The sequence below is a fragment of the Osmerus eperlanus genome, chromosome 5 (assembly GCF_963692335.1).
Source record: "Osmerus eperlanus chromosome 5, fOsmEpe2.1, whole genome shotgun sequence".
NCBI classification, from domain to species: Eukaryota; Metazoa; Chordata; class Actinopteri; order Osmeriformes; family Osmeridae; genus Osmerus; species Osmerus eperlanus.
In genome coordinates, this window is record NC_085022.1 from 20020783 (window position 1) to 20043424 (window position 22642).

Here is a 22642-nt window from a genome sequence, read left to right on the forward strand (position 1 = left end):
TATGGTATGACAGTTTTGTACAGTTTCTCATTCCGCTGTATACTATTTTATAAGTTGGTACTTGTTTAACATTTTAAGGGCTTTGCAATGTCCCACTGAATTTGACAGAGGTATAATTTAATGGTACTTGTATGTATTTATGTATCAACATCACCTAATATAACTAAACATGTAGTAATATGAAGGCTATTCATACTGTGTGATACATTTAAAAGTTGGAAATAATGGAGAATATGTACAAACTTCATTCAGTAAATGTACTCTGATCCTATAAACATATTGATTTAGATTTTAAGTATGCATATTGTATAGCATGGCTATTCTATCCTATGCAATTATTATCCTTATTGACATGTATTGAAAACTTATAATAACTTTTGAGTTCTCTCTGTAATAAAGCTTTAAAATAGTTGTCACTGTTAGAGCTTTAACATAGCTATGACACAACTGCATGGATTCTTTATAGCTAAAGTGGGAGACAGTGCAAAAGGGCCTATGTCAGGTTTGAAACTTGTCAAGCAATCCCAAAATCCTTATTCATTTTTAAGAATAAAAATCTAAAAAGAAAATGGATTGCTTGTTTAAATTTGGTTGTGTTTTATAGACTGCAATGTGAGTGCATCTACACTATATTGCAAGGAATCTTTGGGCACTGCACTAGTTTTCAATAATGGCAGGTAAGACATCAGCTTAAACGAACTGCTCTTAGTTTTTTATTGTTGCACATGAAAACAGCACCACCCTATGGACATTCGAAAGATTTACAGTTGACCTCCCAACATGCAGGCAGCTCCAGTGTGAAGTTCTCTTAAAGAATGCCAAAGCTAAATATACAAATGTATAGCCCAATGAAGACCATATAAACTAATTATAGACAAAAGTTTCACAAGGTCAGTTTCTTCCTTTGGATCTTGAACCGGGTCTTTGCACATGAGCATACCGAGATGTTGCCTTTTCGAGTACACTTCTGTGTTTTGGAATCAGCGACGGTCTTGATATTAACAAATTGAGAATTTGAACTGTCCATTTAAACAGTGATGATTGTTACCATCCAGTTATTTTCTGTCAGCAATAAGAGCACGGCTGTGTCTAATCAGTGGCACCTGGCGTCCTCCCCTCATCTCTCCGTCAGCAGAATCAATTTGATGAAACTGGAGAGAAGCGTTGAAACTAAGCACAGTGAAATACGTCTCTTTTTACGTATTTACCACTAGGGAATGAGTCAACAGGAGAAGGGTCACTTCATAAACAATTGAGATGAGCGCGGGCGTAGCAGTTGAATCCACATGGCCATTGGACTTTGTTAAATTGGTACGCAACGCATCTGAAACTGCACAATCACACCTGGAGGGGGCACCATTGACTCAGAAAATAAGATGTACAATTAACTGTCAGGCTGTTACACATCAGGATTTAGACTGTTGCATGATATATTTCACGTTTCAGTGGTAGGCATTTTTTTTTTTTTATGTTTTCATCTAGGTTTAGGATAGCATAGAAATATAGACGAAAACACTTAGTTTATACAAAAATCCACATACACTTTTCTATTTAAAAAGTTGGTGATCATATACAGACAGCCAGCTATGTATGCAGCCAGAAATGTAAAGGTCTCTGTTCTGGGTGTGAGTCTTTCCGAGATATTCTTCAAAACCATTCCACGAAAGAGAAAAATAAATCGCTATCAGATTAATTAGACTTTAACAATGAGTGTGCAGAATTACCATCTGTGTGCAGCTAGATCCTGGGCACTCAACAGTTTTCAGTAATCAGCAGGCTATGGCTTATAAATGAACACAGATTTTTGGTGTCTATCCTTTTCAGGCATTTGGGGTTGAGATTGAATCCACACAATTTAGCAGGTTAATGTGTTACCATAGAAATATTGACAGCTAGAATTTTTTTTTTTTTATCTTTCTTTACATTTTAACCAAATACTGCAATTTAATTGGGTAGGCTACCCATGCATGCCTACGTAGCCATGTGAGTTAGAGAGCTATTCAATGTTCAACGAATTCAAAGTATTCAGTGTTTCCAGATTGTAAGGTAATTTGAGTAGGAACTAAACAACACAAATTAATCACTTTTCAAATAAAACTTGGATGCGGACGTAACCTACAACAATTATCTAGCTGCACTATACAGACACCACTTTTATTCAGCACCGAAAACCACAGGCATTTTAAATTCCAAACAGGTGGTTAAAAAACGAGCCATGAAGTCAAAATAAGTGACCAACACAACGGCAAATACTTGAATCATCCTTTAAAATATCCAGACTGGAAAGGGCTGGGCGCATGTGCCGTATTTGCGCCTATGGCAACCCCATTAGCTCCAATAATATTCACGTTATTAGAGAGCACGAGGATGGTGGAGGATCAGTGATGTCAGTGGTTTTTGAATGCTGGTACGGACTGCGTGAATGCGTGTTATCGTTTGCAATTGACAGGACTCAAATATTTGAGCATGAGATGCTTTGTCATTGAGGATCACACACTCTGGTACGTCCTACACACAGCATGCTGCATCCTGGTGTGATCTCATGTACACCTTGATTTTCGGATTTCACGCATCTCATGTCTAATATCGTCGGACTGAAGCGGCACGTTTTAATGGAACATCTCAATGGTTGAAACCGGGAGCACGTTCCAAGTGTCAAAGACTCGACCTGTCCCTGCTGATGCTCCGTCACTGCTTGTTGAATTCTGAACCACTAAGTCTGTAAGATTTATGTTTAGTCATTGCTCCATTTTCCGTCCCTTTGTTCACGGAATTCTTCTAAATCACATTTCTTTTTATTTACATAATGGAGATATTCCATTCTTCCATGCGAAAACGTCTCTACAGCTTGCCGCAAAACATTGGACAAAAAGCCTTTATGACTGACGAAGGAGATAGCGGTGACAAGGACACCAAAAAGAAAAGTATTGGATTGAGGCATTTGCACTCACCGTCCCCCGCAAGCAGTTGCAAAAGCATTGGTCACACCAAGAACGGAGACTTGGAAACTGATGTTACCGTGAAGACCAACTTGAACGGGGACTGTCGCCTGTTTAGAGGCAGTCTTTCCTCCATCACCGGCCGACATACGGTGGGATCGGATCCAGCTGAGCAGCGGCGCCTTATCCCCGAGGCAGATGCTAGTGTCAACGAAGAGAGTTTCCTGGGAGAACATGGCCCAGGGGGCGAACAAGGAGCACTGGGTAGCCGTGGTGGCGCGGCGTCTCTTTTTGACCAGTCGAGTTTTATCAAGTTAGAAGGAACCGATCAAATTATGCCTGACGACGACAGGTTGTATCAAGCGGGCTTCATGCACCGTCAGTTTGGGGCGATGCTTCAACCGGGAGTCAACAAGTTCTCTTTGCGAATGTTAGGGAGTGAGAGGGCCGTGGAGCACGAGCGAGAGCGCGTGAAATCCGCAGGATTCTGGATAATTCACCCATACAGTGATTTTAGGTATTATTTGTTGTATAGATGACCTTTAACTCTCTGATCATGTATTTTTGTTTGATGTAAATTGACAGGTCTAAAACTCCCTGAGGTGATATAATATTACAATATTGCTATATAATAATCATAAAATGTATGCCTATGTTTGAGTGAAGTCACATGTCATATACTCAAATGAATAGCCTATTTAACCAAGGTGTTGCCAAGGGTATAGTGCCAAACAGGCGTTTGAGTGGATATTAGCTAATAGATCCAATAATTGACTTGCCTCTATGATCACTAATTGAAGCATACCTTTCTTTGACTCGTGGAATCCATTTTTTTCAGTGTTGGCTTGCATGATAAAGGATTTAACTCATATTTAAAATCCTCTTACAGCTACACTTACAACTAGCTCATAGGCACAAAAAAACGATAAAAAAAAATATGCATGTGGTAATTGAGAAAGAACGATAAAGAGGTAGAGACTAAAAAATCCAATATTCTTAATGTATAAAATGTCTGTTAGACATTAAATGGAATGTGGAATAGATTTCCAATTGTCACAGACACACTAAAATATTAATTTCATGACATTTAACCTTGAAGTACCCACTTATCGTATTTCACTAGGCAGTAGGCCATCCTGATGTGTGTCACTGCCGTTTTTTCCACTCAGTTGAATTACACTTTTTTATCAGTTAGTGAGGGCAATGGATTACAGAGAGTGCATCAGGGGCTTGGGAATGTGGTAATCAAAATAGGGTAACATGACCATTCAAGATATTAGAAGCACACACCAGAGGAGATTATTACAGCACAATTAGTCTAATGGAGCAGATATGGTGTTGTTGGGGAGGGAACAGCACTCATAACACAGCAGCAGAGAAAGAGATTGGAATAAAAATGATGAGAGTGAGAAATCAGGACGTTCAAGCAAATAGGTCTACCAGCTGTCAGCCCTGCGGTGCGTTTGAGGTGTCACTGCCCTGGGCTTTGTTTGTGTAGAAGCTAATACTCTACAGCTCAGAATGAAATGGTTTGGACATGATGCAACCACTGTTGAAGTCGTAGTGGACAACTCTCAATATCACAGACCCAGATTTGCAAATACGGTGGTAACTTCAACAAAATTCTTAATTTAGTGTAGTTAAAGATTTAGCTTCCACAAAATCCTCGTACACCCAGGGTGCATTCATACTTGCACTTTGTGGTTCTTAACATAGTACATACTTTATGTAATGGACCTACATTTCTAACTTCACGGTTTGCTAAATCACAAGCAGACGTCAATTCCCTCATTAAGCATTTAGTCAGTTCCATAGTTGTGATGTTCAAAAGCGGTGTAAATATTACTACAGGACTCCACTGTCCTCGCAGTCCTGCCCTGGCCCACAGGTGTGTGTATAGGAAAGCGTTGAGCAAGGTTACCACTGTTATCCTTGTACTTTCCTCTGGCAACAAGAAATAAGTACCCAGAACAAATATGATCCCTTTTTCAGCTGACCTGATTGATCTAAGCTTCTTTGACCATTTTTAAGCCTTTTTGTGTTCACTTTGCTTGTAGTTCCCTCCCTCCATCCCTTGTGTACTTTGACATCCCTGTCTGATTCCAACCCACATAAGACTCGTCTCCTAGACCCAACGGATAGGACTTCTTCATACTGCTCTGTGTGCTTATGACCCTCAGGGAATTAGAGGATGTCCCGCAAAGTGGAGGTGGTGCGAGGCGACTGTATGTACGTGGGCCATAATGCACTGCCCTTTCGGTCCAGCTGTTTGTGCAGAGCGGTAATGCTAACTACTCAACATCTGGCTGCTGAGCGCTGACTCCTGGAGATGACATAGACTCCTGGGAGATAACGGTGGATTTAGCTAGAGAGGGGAAGTGCAATTAGGACCAGTGTGTCACTGCAGAGATGAACAAAAATGCAAATGCTTTGTTTGGCAGAGAATAACAGAAAGCTGATTATAACAAATGGTGGCCCTGTCCTTGATGCATTGTGCTTTTTGTGAGGTTACAGTGTCCTCTGGACTCTTCAGTGTTATGTCCTCCCGCTTGCAACAGGCCACGGGAAGCTCATTTGAAAGCAGAACATGTCACCATTTCAGTTATGCATCTTGGGCCCTGTGTCACTGTGGGTCTATTATTTTAACTGCGTACATTTATTGGTCTTCTGAACTCTGCTGAAAAGTGTATTTATTATCTGCAGGCTGAGAAACCTGGCCACTGAAGCATCCATCCATTCAATCACTGTTCACTTTTCATTACTGCTTATACTGTATACTGTAGGTATGGCTGCAGATATCCTCTCGCACGTGATCCGCTTCATGTGCTGGGTTTTGTGTCGGATGAATAAGAAGACATGGGAGATGTCCTTCAGAATATGCAGTTGTCAATAGCTGTACAATACAGGTTATGCTATGATTTTAATATAAAACATTCTAGAAGGAAGGGTAGATGCATGCATCCTCACAGGCCTTCTTCGTAATCCATGCTAGGCTGTGCTGTGTATCATTCTCCTCCTGAATCGATTGCTGGTTAATTACAACAAAGTGATGGAGGGGAATACACAACTAAACACTTGCTGCACGGTACACAAACACTGTTCAAGCTTAGTTGTAGTTCTCCTCTTCCTACATGGTTATATAGCATTCCATTCTTCTAAGATATTTTATTTTGTGGTCTGTTCTTTAGGCAGATCTATGCCTTAATCTCAATTTCACTGGTTAGCCATGTAATAATTGCAACCATAGTTAGTGCAATAGTGCATGCAATAGTTGCTAATCGTTGTAAACAGAAGCTCATACCATATACAGGGATGGTTTTACACCAACACAATAAGAAGCTTATTTCCAGTCACATCGGCAGGTGTGTGAAGGTACAGTACGTTATGATGATCATGTGATTGGCCAGACTTTAAACTCTGGTTGAACCGGTTGCAGGTTCTACTGGGATCTGATCATGTTGCTGCTGATGGTGGGGAACCTGATCATCATCCCCGTGGGCATCACCTTCTTCAAGGACGAGCACACGCCTCCTTGGATCGTCTTCAACGTGGTCTCCGACACCTTCTTCCTCATGGACCTGGTCCTCAACTTCCGCACGGGCATCGTGAAGGAGGACAACACGGAGATCATCCTGGACCCGCAGAAGATCAAGATCAAGTATCTAAAGAGCTGGTTCGTGGTGGACTTCATCTCCTCCATCCCCGTCGACTACATCTTCCTCATCGTGGAGACGCGCATAGATTCAGACTTCTACAAGACGGCCCGGGCGCTGAGGATCGTCCGCTTCACCAAGATCCTCAGCTTGCTCCGTCTGCTGCGCCTCTCCAGACTAATCCGCTACATCCACCAGTGGGAGGAGGTAAGGCATGCTGGGACATGTAGTCCTACTGTCTCACATAGAAGTCTGTGTGTGAACATGGCAGCCCGAGCAATGAAGAATCTGTGCCTCACATTTCCTTTTAATGTTTACTGTAGTTTATAGATATAATAACCACTCAAAAGTTATCCTTGGTTTTACATACTCTATCCTTGAAGCTACATCACCTTGAATTTCACCCATCTCTAACCTCATTGCATCATCAGGCTTCCCCCTGCAAATGGTCACTGAGAAAAAAGGGATAGTCCCTTGCATGATGTTTTCCCTGTAATTCCCACCAAGATCACAGCCCCTTTGTGGGCCATTAGGGACGTTTGCAGAGGATTACATAACACTGAATATCCCTTGTGCTGGTGGTCTAAGGCAGATTAAGAACAATGCAGTCTGGAAGAGGGACTCATATGACAAGCGACCCGCAAAACCACTTTGTTAATCCTGGGCACAAATGTATATTTCATATTTGCACACACTAAGAAATTAATTCACGTTCTGTGATTGAACCCTGATTAATGCTTCTAATCTGTACTTTATAGATTTTTCATATGACCTATGACCTGGCTAGCGCCATGGTGCGCATTGTCAACCTGATTGCCATGATGCTGCTGCTGTGTCACTGGGATGGTTGTCTGCAGTTCCTGGTACCCATGCTGCAGGACTTTCCATCAGACTGCTGGGTAACCAGGAACAAGATGGTGGTGAGTAAACCGAGGAAGAGACGAAAAAAGAAGAACATGCTTTTACAGCCATAAAAATGTGTGACCTTTGGTCACTTGAGCAAAACCACTTGGACAGGACATCGACCATAGATATATATAAAGGGTAGATGTCTCGTCCGCGTTGCCGGACAATGGAGTCGAACGTCCGCACATGGCAGCCATCTTGCTACAGACAACTCGCTCACCCATAACATTGTGTTGATGCTACATGTACTTTTTAAATGACCATAACTTGCTAAATTTTCAACCGATTTTTTGAAACGGTTTGGTTTGTTATCAACGTCAGAGATGTCCTTATGCCACTGCATACTTCTATATATTTAAAAAAAAACATAATTATTCATAAGTATGCAGTGGCATAAGGACATCTCTGACGTTGATAACAAACCAAACCTTTTCAAAATCTGTTGAAAATTGAGCAAGTAATGGTCCTTTAAAAAGTACATGTAGCATCAACACAATGTTATGAGTGAGCGAGTTGTCTGTAGCAAGATGGCTGCCATGTGCGGACGTTCTAGATTCCGCCGTAAGACATCTAGTCTTTATATATATCTATGACATCGACCTCCCCTCCCCCTTCCCCCAACTCCTCTCTCTCTCCTGTAGAATGACACCTGGGGACAGCAGTACTCCTACGCCCTCTTTAAGGCCATGAGCCACATGCTGTGTATTGGGTATGGCCTGTACCCTCCTATTGGCATGGCTGACGTGTGGCTGACGATCCTCAGCATGATCGTTGGTGCCACCTGCTTCGCCATGTTTGTAGGACATGCCACAGCCCTGATCCAATCCCTGGACTCGTCTCGACGACAGTACCAGGAGAAAGTGAGTGATTTCGAAGAAAAAAACGTGACAGCATATGCTTGTCACAAACTGGGCCATAAAAATGGACTATAAACTATTTAAAAAGTTGTAGAAAGCTAAAGGTCAAGAAGATAATGAAAATTGACAAGCAATAAATTATATATATAATAATTTACATATATTATATATATAAAACAGAGACATGGCCCACAGGAAGTGGGTCCAAGTAGAATGGCCTCCCCAAGGATAAGAGTGAGAGGAAAGAGGGGAGAATATGGAGGGAATTTAAGAGGTGAAAAAAAACAGGAGAAAGCATCCACACTTTTGTATTAGAGGTGGATTGGCTGTCCTTGTAGGGCAGACTGGTAAACATGATTACATGCAGACTGCTGACAACAGCTGAATTTATCTGATGCATCAGGTGTGTGTGTGTGTGTGTGGGGGGGGGGGGGGGCTGTCAGGACAGTTTTGAGGACATTACTTAGGATACACACCTTTCCATAATACGGGCGGCAGCCTATACTAATGATTGCCAGTCAGATATTCTGTCGGGAACAGTCCCTATTCTCCCAAACAAATCCGATCAACTGAAGCCACAGAGCAATTACCAAATGGTTGTACAACAACAACAGCAGTTTTGGTACGCTAGTGTTCAGGGACTTAATTCACAGGCACAGGAGTAACCTAATGGGAGATATGACCTACATGCCTAACAAACAGCTGTCTGAATACAGATGTCCCACAGATCACTTCTCTTAAATGAACTCTTCCGCTCATGAATGTGTTCTGTTTATTTTTTTTTTGCAGTACAAGCAGGTGGAACAGTACATGTCTTTCCACAAGCTTCCAGCCGGCATGAGGCAGAGGATCCATGACTACTATGAACATCGTTACCAGGGCAAGATGTTTGACGAGGAGAGCATCTTAGATGAGCTGAACGAACCGCTCCAAGAGGTTAGATCTTTCCGCCATGTCACGTACATTGTCGTGACAGATGCAGCCAAAAGGTTTCTGCTGAGTCATCAAACTTCTTATGCTGTGGCTGCTGTTATGTGCCACCATGAGCATCGACGCTTTAGCAAGTCAAGATGGAATTCAAGTTAATGTTAAGTGTTAATCGTTTTGGTCGTCAAATGAGTGAAAAACTGCACTTCATACAGACCCAGAAATATCAGATTTATATGTAGAATTTAATGTGACCACCTCTTTGCTGGCATCATACTGATAAATGACCATCCATATATGGATATAGCTAAAGGTTACAAATTCCCAGACCTATTCATAGTTTTACTACCACTTAAAGAATGAATTACTGACAGGCCTTTTTTTATTGTCAATTCGAGAAAATAACATGCACAATTAAGCCTTTGTTTTCACATCTCTCATAGAAGTGTCATATGTTCATACTCTTGGTGTCATGATTCTTTAGTTAAGATGGCCTGGAGCCGCCTCTGGAATGTGTATGTTATTGCAGGAGATCATCAATTTCAACTGTCGAAAGCTGGTGGCATCCATGCCTCTGTTTGCCAACGCCGACCCCAACTTTGTGACCTCCATGTTGACCAAACTGCGTTTCGAGGTCTTCCAACCGGCGGATTATATAATCCGTGAAGGCACCATCGGCCAGAAGATGTACTTCATTCAGCACGGGGTGGTGAGCGTGCTGACCAAGAGCATCAAGGACACAAAGTTGTCAGATGGGTCCTATTTTGGGGGTAAGTGTATATGTGGTTTCTGAGTGTGAGGATGCATTGTTATATTTTACCCAAGGGATCTACCAGTGAATTGAGATATTTCAGAAGCTGGGGAAAGTCCTCTTAAACGTAAGCCATTGATTCATCAGATTATATTCTGTGACGAGTTCAAATGGGAAAATTAAAAGCGTTTGGGATTTAGTGGGAGCTTTCTCGTCTCTGCCTCAAACAAATCAAACAGCTTTTCCATTGTGAACAACTATGTGTGCTTTACTTTACATGAAGAGATCCACTCATTTGTACCGCTATTGAAGATTGGAAATCCGACAGCAGAAATGTCTATTGATGAAGCCTACATGTACACATAGCAGCACAGATATTAGAGAAATCGTTCTCTACTTGCGTGTTTGCGCGATACAGTAAATAGATAAGATAAACATAATGAAATGAGGACAGAGAGAGGTAGGGACAGAGTGTCCTTAGCCGTAAAATGTCTGTCCTGAAAAATACTCCCAACTTTATAAAATGGAGGGTTATTTTATTTTCCTGATCTGGCAGAACAGATGAAATCAGGACAAACTCTAAGCTGCAAAAAAAGTATTAAGTGCTCCATCTGTGAAACACAGCTCTTTTTGTGTTTTATCATCTTATGGTGATGATATAATTTTGGACTCTGCTCTCAAACATGGTTCTGAAAGCACTAAAACAGAGAGGAATGGTAAAAATATTTAAAGAGAATTAAGAGATTTTTTTGGAAGTATGAAGATTTACAATGTATCCTAGGGTTGATCCTTTTTAAACTAGAATTAAATTCTAAGCGATCTGTACCTTCCACCTGAAATTGTGCTAATGCGATCTTGGAAATAGCGTATACAAACTAGCATTGAGTATCCCAACATAGCACTATTTAAACAATCCCTCAAAACCCACCTTTTCAACCTCGCCTTCACCTGAACATGCCCTGCTCCCTCCCCTCCACTATTAGACTTATATGTTAGTTTTTTTCTATTTAATGTTCTGTTTGTCTGTTTTGTTCAATCCTTTGTCTTTATATTTTACTGTTGTCTTGTTTTGCTTGTCTTCACACTTGTAAAGCGACTTTGGGTATTTAGAAATGCACTATAAAAAAAATAATAATTATTATTATTATTAGTATGCTAGTCCGGTGAGTAGACAGAGGACATATTTGAATTTACGTCTCCATACAGAAATTTGTTTGCTGACTCGAGGCAGAAGGACAGCGAGTGTGAGGGCTGACAACTACTGTCGTCTCTACTCGCTGTCTGTGGACAACTTCAACGAGGTGCTGGAGGAATTCCCCATGATGAGACGAGCCTTCGAGACCGTCGCTCTTGATCGTCTGGACCGAATAGGTGAGGACTGCACTTAGCAACCTAACCGGAACTAACATGTTTGTCCTTTATACAGTGTGCCATCAACCAAGTGGATTAGTCACCAATACCCTTAATAACGTGTGAAAAGGAGACGTAAACATTTAGTTAAAGTAAAGCAAGCTGGAAGACAGACCATGTCAGCACATTCCCAACCCAAATTCTAAACAAGGAATGTTTTTAACGTGTTTAAAAGACCTAATTGGGTCACCCAGCTAATACTATTCACCAGTCTTGGCGGTAATGACTGTATCTCATTCTATTCTCAAAAGGGAAAAGGAACTCGGTCCTGCGACACAAAGTCCAACACCACCTGAGCGCAGGAACCCTCAACCTCCAAGAAAGCGAGATCATCCAGAGGATCGTGCAGCACGACAGAGACATGGCTCACAACGCACAGCTGATCCAGACGGCAGCCGCTCAGAACCTAGCAGCTCTACCCATGCCACCCTCACCCACCCCAGTCATCTGGGCTCCCCTGGTCCAGGCACCCCTCCAGGCTGCTGCCACCACCACCCCTCTGGCTCTGGCTTTGAGCCACCATGCTCAGCTCCCTCCCATCCTCTTCCACCACCCCCTCTCCATGTCTGGCTCCTTCAAGGACTCGTCGGGCCACATGAGGAGAGTCCATGTGGGGGCTCCTACGGCCAGCTGCTGTGGCTCGGGGCCTGGCTCCCCTGCTAGCTCCAGCAAGTTCCGCTCCGGGGTGGACACTCCTATTCTGGCCTCCCTCAGGGTACAGCATCTCTCCACAGCTTGCACCTCGCCTATCTCCACCTTCCTACCGACCTCCAACAGCAGCATGCACGCCCAGCTCCAGACCCAAATCCAGGCCCAGCTTCAGAGCCACATCCAGACCCAGACCCATACCCATACCCAGCTCAGTTCAGCCTCCTCCTTCCCCATGAGACAGGCCTCCCTAAGGAGGTCACCCTCCATTTGCACAGCTCAACTCCACCCTCAGCCCTTCTCCTGCGCCTCATCCACCCCAGCCCAGCCGGCCAGGCATCCCCTGCAGGGGTCAGCAGGGAGGCCGTCAGGGAGATTCCCAGCCCCCTCTGCTTCCGGGATAAGCCCACTGATCTCCAGCTCAGTCAGCCCCATACTAAGCCAGCTGCAGTCCTCTCACGCCAGCAGCACTCAGCAGATGGAATCCAGTCATGAGAGAGCGGGCCGGACATTCGCTGGTCTGAACATCCCTCACTCTTCGTTCACCAGCGGCACTCAATTCCCCGGCGGATATCTGCACGAGCAGCCAGTCACTGGAGCTGAGGTCCCGTCCTCCCTCATGCAGCGAAGTCTGCCGAGCCTGCAGTCAGTCCTGCTCCCGCAGGTTCTCCCGGAGCATTCCGCGCTAGCGTCTCTGGCTCAGTACGGCTCTAGAGACGCCTCGCCCTGTTACACACCCACATCCCACAGTCCCATCTTTCAGAGCCCTGTGCGAGCCCAGACTGGGTCTCACAGTGACCCCCCTAGTGCTGTCGGCTCGCATCTCTCCCTCACCCCCCAGAGCCCCTGCCCTGGCAGGGTCATCGATCCCCCTAGAGAGAGAGCAGAGTCCTTGCTGGAGCTCTTCACCCAGGAAGTCAGGACTATCTCCTCCTCGCACAACCTCCTGCCTCAGGGAGAGCCTCTGGGCATGGGCTACTCCTCAGAGGGATCAGGTGGGTTCTTTACGTCCCCGATGGCCGTCAGTAGACCCTACAGTCCCATCCCCGGGCACGTGGCGCCCCTGAGCCAGACGCTCTCAGGGACCGGACCTCACACTCAGTTCTCCGGAGCTCAACCCTCCCAGCCCAGTCACGGCGGCTCCCCTGCCAAGACGTCAGAGATGGAGCACGGACTCTCCAAACTCCCTTCTAACTTGTGAGGCGATGAAACGCCCTGCCTGTAATGTCTGGGAAGTTGTTTTTCCTTTCACGGCATTGTCTTTTTCACTCCTAGTATTTTATATTAAAGGAGGAGAGTTTGTGAACTCATCTATATTGGAGGTCTCTGACTTAGCTATGTTTTCTACTAAGAGTGAATGAAGGGAGGTAAAGGGTCAAAGGTGAGGGTTTTCTATAGAACATGGCTACTTTGAATACAGTGGTGCACAGCAAATATTTATTCGTGAATACTGTACATGTAAAACTGCATCAGAAAAGTCATACAATATACTGGACGTGTATTGTACCACACTCTGTGAATTGTGATACTAAAAAAGGTTATCTGAACCATTTAGTTTTACCTTTTGCCCTTTTAGTTGAAAGATTTTCAGCAGTTATATGCAGTTTGGAATTAACCAAAATCCTTTCCTTTTATGAACTTTATGACTATATTGTATATTGTGAAAATGAGGTGAATTCAGTGCCACCCCAAAAAGACTTCATGACATGGGGACCTCACTGCACTATGGTTACCTCAAAGAGTACAGGAATTAAAGTATATAAAATACTTTGCAGATGAGGGTATGTCTTCCATAATCTATTTTCAGCAATACCTGGACATTCTCACAAATTACTTCTTCAGAGGTCAGGAATGAATGGTGGACAAAACTTTGGAATAGTTTTAGAAATTGAGTATGTGGGTGAAATGGTTAAAAAAAAAGAAATTTTACTTTCAGTTGTGGACATTTCTCGCTGTTCCTCCTGTTTCAGATCTATTTTCAGTCCGCCAGCCTTCAGCATCCCATTGAATCAAGAACAATGGCTATTTTCTTTTAAGACCTTGGCCGAGATGATAGTGAATGCCTGTGAGCAGTAGCTAGAGTGGTGTCATTCTGTCTATTCAACAGCTCTGCCATTTTGGTTACAGTTGTGCCCTGATTTCAACTGTCGGATTATAAGGTTATGGAACCTGCAACTGAAGCCTGTGTGTGCCGTTTCCACTTCATGCAATAAGCTGTCTGAATGTATGGGGATAGAGAGATACTAGGAATTGCTGGGGTAGTGGATAATTTAGGTGGTTTCCGGTAAAGAGGTCTACAGCCTCTGGAAACTGAAGTATTGATCCAGATTATTTTAAACTGAAAGCAATGTTGATGCACTGAGACTCAAATCAGAATTTTTATTGCAACAATCAAAGGGCTAAAAGTGGTTACCGGGACACATGGTCGATGAGAAACCCTTGAATATTATATTTCAGCGTATTTTATCCATGTATTTTTTTTTAAATGAAAGATTATCTAATGTTCTATCTATTGTTAAATATCTTTTGTTAAAAACTTGTATTGAAATACTGCTGCTTATGATGCTATGCCGAATCAATAATGAGTCAGTTACTAAAGACCCTTTTGAAAAAGTCTCTTGGTAACACTCAATATATTTGTGTCCTGTTCTTTAATATATATATATATAATTTCATTGTTGTTGAATTGTACAATTATCTCAACCTAACTTGTCAATGACTAAGATTCGCTGGTCACAATGTCAATGTCGTTGACACAGAGTACTCTGTTGCCTAGTGACTGAGCCGAAGGGTTAGGTGTTCTGAAGCTCTGTCGTGTTCTGACTCCAACACTGTTGCTGTGGGAATAGAGATACCATCATTCACTGGTGTCAATCCTACATTACCATTCCTCCCCGACCCCCGTCACAACACCCGCAATGGATCTTGGTCGCAGCTTGACTGCACTTTCATGTGGATGTTGACATAAGGATGCTATGGGATCATATTTAGTATGTGTTTTTATTTTCATATTGTTGCCTTTTTAATCAACCTACAAAACAGTTCCATTACTTATGTTTGACATTTTATTTTTATGTATTGAATTAAATGCAATAAAATAATTTATGGTTTAAGGACTCTCTGAAATTGTTGGTTTTCATATGGGCAGTGGGTATTATAACGTGAGAGAGAATCTGATGAAATAGAAGTCACAGAGTTTAAGACGGATTATAAGTAATTTGTAACTGCATACTGTCATCTAGTGTTGATATTAAAAAAAGACTGGATTATTTTCTTCAATGTTTTTTTTTTTTTTACACAAAGAAAATTACCGGGCATGCACATATTAAGTGTCAAGTTAATCCATACTTCTCCACTAAAGCAAAAATAACTGCATGATGATTCTACAAATACTTTAACTACTAATACATTTCTGTTCTCAGCTACTTTTGCTTGATGAAATAATAGTAGTTAAATTAGTTATAATAGTATTATAATAGTTATATCTCAATTCTATCCATACACCTTTTATTTGTTATTTAATCTATCCTCTTAGCTTGTTTGAATGTACTATTGTTTTTTTGTTTTTTTTTGCCTGTAGTTCTTCAAAGTAACACTAGATGGTGCACTATTCCACTGCAATTTTCCAATTCAGTCAAGAAAGTGTGTCATTTGAGAATTGTGCATAATTTGTTGACTGTAGCTAACTTCTACAGATACATATATTTAGTCGTTCAAATGATGAAAGAACAAAAACAAATGGGTGTCAGGTGTTCAACTCTTTAATGCATGGAATCCCATTTAACAACCTAGATTAGCACATAATCGAGTCCCATATCTTTAACGTCAGTCGAGCCCAATCTGTCAATACAGGAGGACACATGCTTGACTCTAAATTACATTGATATTCCAGATGAATGTACCAGTAAAGGAACTGACAGAGTGGTCCTGAAATGCATAGGTGATAACAATCTTAACTCCTCACACCTGGCAAACTCAAGTCAGGCATGATACATGACATGATGCAAGACAGAAGATTTTGCAGCAAAGTGTCAAAGGAGTACAGCTTCTGGGTTGGATGACTTGGATGATACAGGAGATGAAACATCTGTAGGTTTTTGGAATCAAGTAGTGTGGAAAGTGACTGTCTTTGTTTGAATGGCCCTGCCAAACATCCTTTGGAGAAGTGACCTGCCGTTGGCTTCCAGTGGCTGAGGATTCTGTTTGGGGGGAGTCTGGAGGGGAGTAAAGGACAGCTGGCCTCTATGGGAGTGGAAGGGGGGTTACAGGAGAGGGGAGAAGGGGGATTGGTAATGTCCTTTATTGGTGTTCAAGGCACAAGAACAACACGCATGGTGTTGGTGTAACCAGAACCTGGACGCCATCCGGTCACAACAATGACCACATCACCAGACTTGAAGAACATGCGGTGCTTGCCTGAGGAGCGGAAAGAAGAAGGCTGTTAATGGCGGACCAGTGTCGGTTCTTGATACTCTTCAATTAAAACGTCAAATAACATAGGGTTTTATTACTTACCCATCTCCATGGCAAAGTTGACGCGGAGGTCGACATCCTCGGCCCAGACATCATTGGCGGGCTTGGTGTACATCACGGGGAAGATGCCGCGGTACAAGTGGGACTGGCGGGCGGTCTGACCGCAACGGGTCACAGCAATGATGGGGGCGCGGGGCCTATACCTGGACAGCAGCTGAGCAGATCTGTAGACGCAGAACCAGGGGGTTACACACACTGAGGCTAAGCGACAGTGCAAATACCAAACAATAACAATTATTGAGTTATTTAATTGTGGCACTGTTGATTGCAAATTGCTAGACCTAAAACATGAGACTTTTTGACAGAGCTTCTGTTAAAAAGGCAGAGGGAATCCAGTCATGAGAGCGCGACTACAGCGGTTTAAAGCATGCTCGCTCTCTGACATTTGTCTCTGAAGGGGAGAGAGAGGAATGAGGAGTTAAAATTAACCCTGTGCAAATGTCAGGGACCCCCCCCCCCCAGCTAAAAGGTTGGGTGTACATGTTAGATTGACCCTGGTGAAAGGTGGCAGGTTTGGCATGAGCTTGGGCCCTGGAGGAAGTGGATCGCGAATCAGGTGGCTGAGCAGTTAGGGAATCGGGCTAGTAATCAGAAGGTTGCCGGTTCGACTCCCGGCCGTTAAAAATTATGTGTCCTTGGGCAAGACACTTCACCCTACTTGCCTCGGGGGGAATGTCCCTGTACTTACTGTAAGTCGCTCTGGATAAGAGTGTCTGCTAAATGTAAATGTAAGTGGAGAGGGGAAAACACTGTACGGGTCCCACCTGCCAGACTTGGTGAGCACGATGATGGCGCTGGCGCAGCACTTGAAGGAAGCCTCGACGGCTCCGATGGCGACGGACTCGGTGGGGTCACGGGTCAGGTGAGAGGTGCGGCGGAGCTCTTCAAACATCTGCCTGTGGAACATGGCAGCCTCGGCCTCGCGGGCGATCTGAGCGCGTGCGGACAGACGGAGAAACAAGATGTCACGTTCCGGTCGTTCACTTCCAACATTTTTGCGACTAACATTTCACCGTTGCATGCAAAGGTCAGTTCAAAAGGGGCAATAATGTTATGCATCATGCCACATAACAGACACTGGAGGAGGCGGGTCAGAAAATAGTGGAGGAACATATTCTGCAGGACCGATGGGGTTAGTCTCTGTGTGCGTACTGTACCTGAGAGGACACTGAGGCCTGTTGCTAAACAACAGCAGCTTCCTAGTAGCCGTGGTGAAAACCAGAAGACATCCAGAGGCTTAGAGTGTTGGGGTGCAGGTCCTCAGACACATGCTCCTAGGAAAATCTAACCACATGGTTTGACAGCACAATGCAGAGGAGTGGGCCAGATGCAAGAGGGTTGATTATAGGTAGAGGAGAGGGTTGGGGTGGAGATAGAGGCAGGTGCACAAGTGAGGTTAATACTCATTGTAAAAGCAGTTAGTAGATTATGCCAAAAACACACAACAGGCTGCTTTATGTTCATTTTCTGTACATACTATATGTCTATATTGTCTATCATTGATATGTTGATATTATATAATTGATGGCATTAGTTGTAGCTTGACATGTTGTCTTTGTAATTTGAGTTTTACAACATGACAAAGACACCCAACAGGCTGGTCACTACCACACTGAATCCATGCTCCAAAAACCGGACTGAACGAGCCACTTGAGCCTGCGGGCCGAGACTCACCCTGTGCTGTGTGCGGACAGCCTCCAGTGGGTACTCTCCCTTGGCGGTCTCCCCGCTCAGCATGATGCAGTCAGCACCGTCCAGCACGGCGTTTGCCACGTCGCTGCCCTCGGCACGGGTGGGGCGGGGCTTCTTGATCATGCTTTCCAGCATCTGCCCAACCGCAATCAGTAACACGGGTTCATTAAAATAGGGGTTTCAGGTCAGACTTCACTTTGATTGGGTTTCACAGAATCTATTATTTTCTATTTGAAGGTGCACTAATGATGTCACAGACCTGTGTAGCGCAGGTGATGGGCTTGCCCATCCTGTTGCTGCGGCCAATCATCATCTTCTGGGCCAGGAAGACCTTCTCTGTGGGGATCTCGATACCCAGGTCACCACGGGCAACCATGATGCCATCGCTAGCCTCCAGAATCTCATCAAACCTACCAAGAAGCAGTAGGATTACTTAATTGACATTATAAGCAACCATAAACGAAAAGCACTCACAGAACATGATGAAAAGCTAAAAGGCTACAGATAGCACTCACTTGCGCACTCCCTCAAGGTTCTCCACCTTGCTGATGATCTTGATGTCCTTGCCCTTCTCACCCAGCACCTTCCTGACAGCGTGCACATCGGCGGCCTTGCGGATGAAAGAGGCGAAGACCATGTCGACGCCCTGCTCCACGCCGAACTGCAGGTCCTGTATGTCCTTCTCAGACACAGCGGGCAGGTCCACGGCCGCACCAGGGAGGTTCACTCCCTTCTTGCTGCCGAGCATCCCTCCATTCTCAATCTCACACATCAGGAAGTCGCCGCCTGTGGAACCACACAGGGAGTAAAGAGCCGGGGGTTCAACAAACCTGAAAGGAGAAGGTTTGAAAGGATGTGGTCGCAGGTCGTGAAGGTGCGCTGCGACACTTACCAACTTCCAACACCTTGAGGGACATGAGACCATCGTCGATGTAGACGTGACCTCCAACTTGCACAACCTTGGTGATGTTCTTGTAGTCGAGCCACAAGTTGTTCTCATCGCAGTTGTCCTTGAATCCGTCATTCAGGGTGAGCTTGATTTTGCCGCCCTTCTTCAACTCGACCTCAGCGGTGCCGCTCTACACAAGAGAATCAACTTTGATCTGAGATCTAACACTACCAGACACGTATGTAAATGAGCAGGTTATAATATAATAAGGCAAGTCTCTTTCTATAAGTATTTATGGTGTACTCACGCCCTTGATGAGTCCAGTCCTGATTTCAGGTCCCTTGGTGTCCAGAGCAATAGAAACTGGTCTGTACTCAACGGTTCCAGGTACAAAGCTCTCTGCGGCTTCACGGACGTTCTTGATGGTTTCAGCATGGTACTGTTCGGAAAACACACAGTTTTTTAGGGATCAAACAACTGTATTTTTTTTGTTACACGTAATTATGTTACAAATCAGATAATGAAACCCTCAGTCCCTCCATCCAATCCATGAACAATAACTGTGTTGGTTACATAACAGACGGTAATGAAACTCTCTCTCGGTCTCTTAGCAACTGACCCACCTGTTGCCCTGTTGCTGCAAAGCCTTATGAGGTGTGTGGTGTATATTAAGTATGACCTATGACTGCATCCCAGTGTCCATTTCTAACATGCTATAAATAAGCAGCCCTACTGGTCATGGCTTAGAGCCTTATCTGTTATGAAAAGCACAATGACACATACTTAAAAGTGCTTGGCACCAGACAGGCGATGTCTCAACTCTGTCTGTCCTTGGTATTCTAAGGAAATTTACAACACAAAAATGTTGTCTTGCTTCTCCTGACCTTATGCCAAGTTTGTTTGCATGTTGCTAAACTCTGACCCTCCGAGACATATAGACTGTCACTGTTTTCTACATGTAAATGTAGTGCAGGAAACTATGGATTCACACCTCCTGACACATGAGGATTCAGCGTTAAAGCAGCAACAAAATGGGTCTCTTCTAACTACATCCTCAGGGAAACTTTACAGTTAATTAAATGAGCCAAGACTAAAGAGGAGAGGTCAGCCATTTTTAGTCCAGACAGGACAGCTAATGCCAAGAAGCAGGTGTGACTGTAATAGAGCTCGTATCAGCTTACAAATAATGACATTCAAAGGGAATATGCATGAGTGTAGCAGCAGTAACCTTATGTTTAAAAACCTTGCCAAGGAATCTGTTAAGAGGCGTGGCAAGCCATGAAGCAGCTAGATATTCAAGAACACTCCCCGCAGATGATGCAATTGAGGTTTTATGGTTATTTGTGCAACTGTCTCAAACTGACCTCATGAGTTCCGTGAGAGAAGTTCATTCTCGCAATGTTCATCCCAGCCTTGATCATTTCCTTCAGCATGTTCACAGAGCTTGAGGCCGGTCCTACACAGACAACAGACATACAACTTTAAAGAAACGACTTCAAAACACAATGGGATTTGGGGTCTAGGCCCAGTGTTAAGAGGACAACATGTAAAAGGTAAATGGATGGGATAAAGGGAGGGGTAGGTGTTGGGTTGGCTAACCGATGGTGCAGATGATGCCGGTGTTGCGAGACTTGGTAGGGGTGGAGTCAATGTCCAGCAGACACATGTGCTCCAGGAAGGTGTCAGCCATGGCAGCGTGCAACTGCTGGGTCTGGATGAAGGCAGAGCCCATATCTTTATTCTTTCCTTGGGACATGATTGGATCAGTGTCTGCTGGTCAACTCCTGCAGCAGATAGAAGGGGAAAAGGGAGATTTGAATCAGTTGATGTTCAGTTTAGTGCCAGAGGAACTCTTTCATGCTCTGTCAATATTTGGACCTATTTTGTTTAATTTATCTTTGCATTGCTGAATAAATGTAATGTGTAGTATAGGGATGAAACACAGAAAATGTGTAGATGAAATATCAATTAGGCGGTCTCAAAAGGCGAGCAAAAGTAAACCTAAACCTAACTATTTCTAATAATAGGGGTTTGAGTCTTGTAATGTTAGGAATCCCAGTATTGGATGCCCAGGTTTTTCCAGTCAGCATTAAGAGCTATACTAATAGCCCAGCACAAGCCAACTGCAACAAATGCGTGTTTGAATGCGTGACTGCACACACACACACACACACCCCCTGACACACCCACACATTCCCACAGAGCAGTTATGCAGAGGCATCCTCGAGGAGCCGCTCACTCTAGCCAGGTGTTTGTGGGGATAAACACATTAAGTGGGAAACTTTCAAATGTATTTTGCACACCTGAATTGCCTTGAGGTGAAGTGTGAAGTGAAGTGTGTGAAGGACAGAAGTCATTGAACAATTATGCCTAAATTAGGCTTCAAAATGTTCATACAAAATGCCATACTGAGAACATTACTAATTGAAACATGTTTTAAAGATAAATGCCGCCTTATCAGACCAATGGACTTGCTGACAAGTCCACTGCATGACAAATGAGGGTTGTCTCCTTGGTCTTGATTTAGATTTAGCCCATCCCACGGCACAGCCTATGTTATGTTATGTAAAAAGCACCTGGGTTTTTTACATAACATAACAACACAGCACCTGGCATGTACCCTGCCAGGTGCTGTGCCAACTTTCAACATTCTTTAGACAGATATAAAGTCATGGCAGCACATTTTTGGTGCTGTCTTTTCTTAGCAAGCACCTGACATACATCCAGACTGCCTCACTATACCATCTCTACTTCTGGGAGAGAGTCATTTATTATTTTGTTTGCAGTATGCATGCTATAATATGTCCCTTTGGAACACATTTGATCAAATTGTATCAAGTTTTGCACAGCAGTTCAATTGCACTTGTAACTGGAAGGCTCCTCAACTTAAAAGGTTTTTGTCCTGCAGTAATATCAGAAATTAAACACATAGCTTGAAATAATGTAGTTGATATAATCAAGACAGCAAAGACCTTCAAGTTAGGTAGGGCTGCACATTCTATGTCTTACAATACCCCAGAGTAAAAAATAAATAAAAACCGATGAAAATCAATAGCACAAAATATTTTTGGCCATCCACAATTGTTAAACTCTGAAACAATACGCATATAATCCTAATTATGTATTTGTGACATATTGCACACAAAACATTAGTGTCAATATTTGAATCCTGATTATTGCATTCACATTGAGTTTGAAATTAAGATAATGCAACCACCACTTGCAGATAATGTCTTGACAATTTAATGAGCTACCTACACAGACCCATTCAAGAATCGTTTCAATCAATATCACATTGATCAATATGACTACAATATTGTGGGATACGCGCACTATATTTTGCAAGGATTGTAAGTTCCAATAGAAAAGTAGTGGAGTAATTATGTTAAGATGCTGAGACTCACCTTCTGGGTGAACTTTGCAGGACCAATGCACTC

At 43.4% G+C, this 22642-nt stretch overlaps 2 protein-coding genes across 2 annotated transcripts; one reads left to right on the forward strand and one right to left on the reverse strand.

The window, feature by feature from the left end:
- The first annotated feature begins 2258 nt into the window (after positions 1 to 2258).
- Positions 2259 to 15350, forward strand: LOC134021536 (potassium/sodium hyperpolarization-activated cyclic nucleotide-gated channel 3-like). Its single transcript, XM_062462478.1, has 8 exons — positions 2259 to 3456; positions 6376 to 6799; positions 7351 to 7512; positions 8140 to 8358; positions 9145 to 9291; positions 9812 to 10052; positions 11240 to 11404; positions 11695 to 15350. Exons 1-8 carry the CDS (start codon positions 2807 to 2809, stop codon positions 13290 to 13292), a joined length of 3606 nt encoding a protein of 1201 aa, XP_062318462.1. The 5' UTR covers positions 2259 to 2806; the 3' UTR covers positions 13293 to 15350.
- Positions 15351 to 15836: 486 nt separating this feature from the next.
- On the reverse strand, positions 15837 to 22642 carry LOC134021537 (pyruvate kinase PKM-like). Its single transcript, XM_062462479.1, has 11 exons — positions 22610 to 22642; positions 20805 to 20989; positions 20570 to 20661; positions 19513 to 19644; positions 19209 to 19395; positions 18832 to 19102; positions 18576 to 18726; positions 18299 to 18451; positions 17389 to 17555; positions 16607 to 16788; positions 15837 to 16507 (listed from the first exon to the last, which is right to left on the reverse strand). Exons 2-11 carry the CDS (start codon positions 20959 to 20961, stop codon positions 16401 to 16403), a joined length of 1599 nt encoding a protein of 532 aa, XP_062318463.1. The 5' UTR covers positions 20962 to 20989; positions 22610 to 22642; the 3' UTR covers positions 15837 to 16400.

What these genes read in the sequence shown, in the direction of transcription:
- LOC134021536 (XM_062462478.1), top strand. Translation starts at nt 2,807, where the DNA reads ATGGAGATATTCCATTCTTCCATGCGAAAACGTCTCTACAGCTTGCCG. An exon ending in ACATCCACCAGTGGGAGGAG is followed by an intron (nt 6,800 to 7,350) that starts GTAAGGCATGCT and finishes TGTACTTTATAG; the next exon opens with ATTTTTCATATGACCTATGA. An exon ending in GACGACAGTACCAGGAGAAA is followed by an intron (nt 8,359 to 9,144) that starts GTGAGTGATTTC and finishes TTTTTTTTGCAG; the next exon opens with TACAAGCAGGTGGAACAGTA.
- LOC134021537 (XM_062462479.1), bottom strand. Translation starts at nt 20,961, where the DNA reads ATGTCCCAAGGAAAGAATAAAGATATGGGCTCTGCCTTCATCCAGACC. An exon ending in TCTCTCACGGAACTCATGAG is followed by an intron (nt 19,645 to 20,569) that starts GTCAGTTTGAGA and finishes TTTTCCGAACAG; the next exon opens with TACCATGCTGAAACCATCAA. An exon ending in CAACTTTGCCATGGAGATGG is followed by an intron (nt 16,508 to 16,606) that starts GTAAGTAATAAA and finishes TCCGCTCCTCAG; the next exon opens with GCAAGCACCGCATGTTCTTC.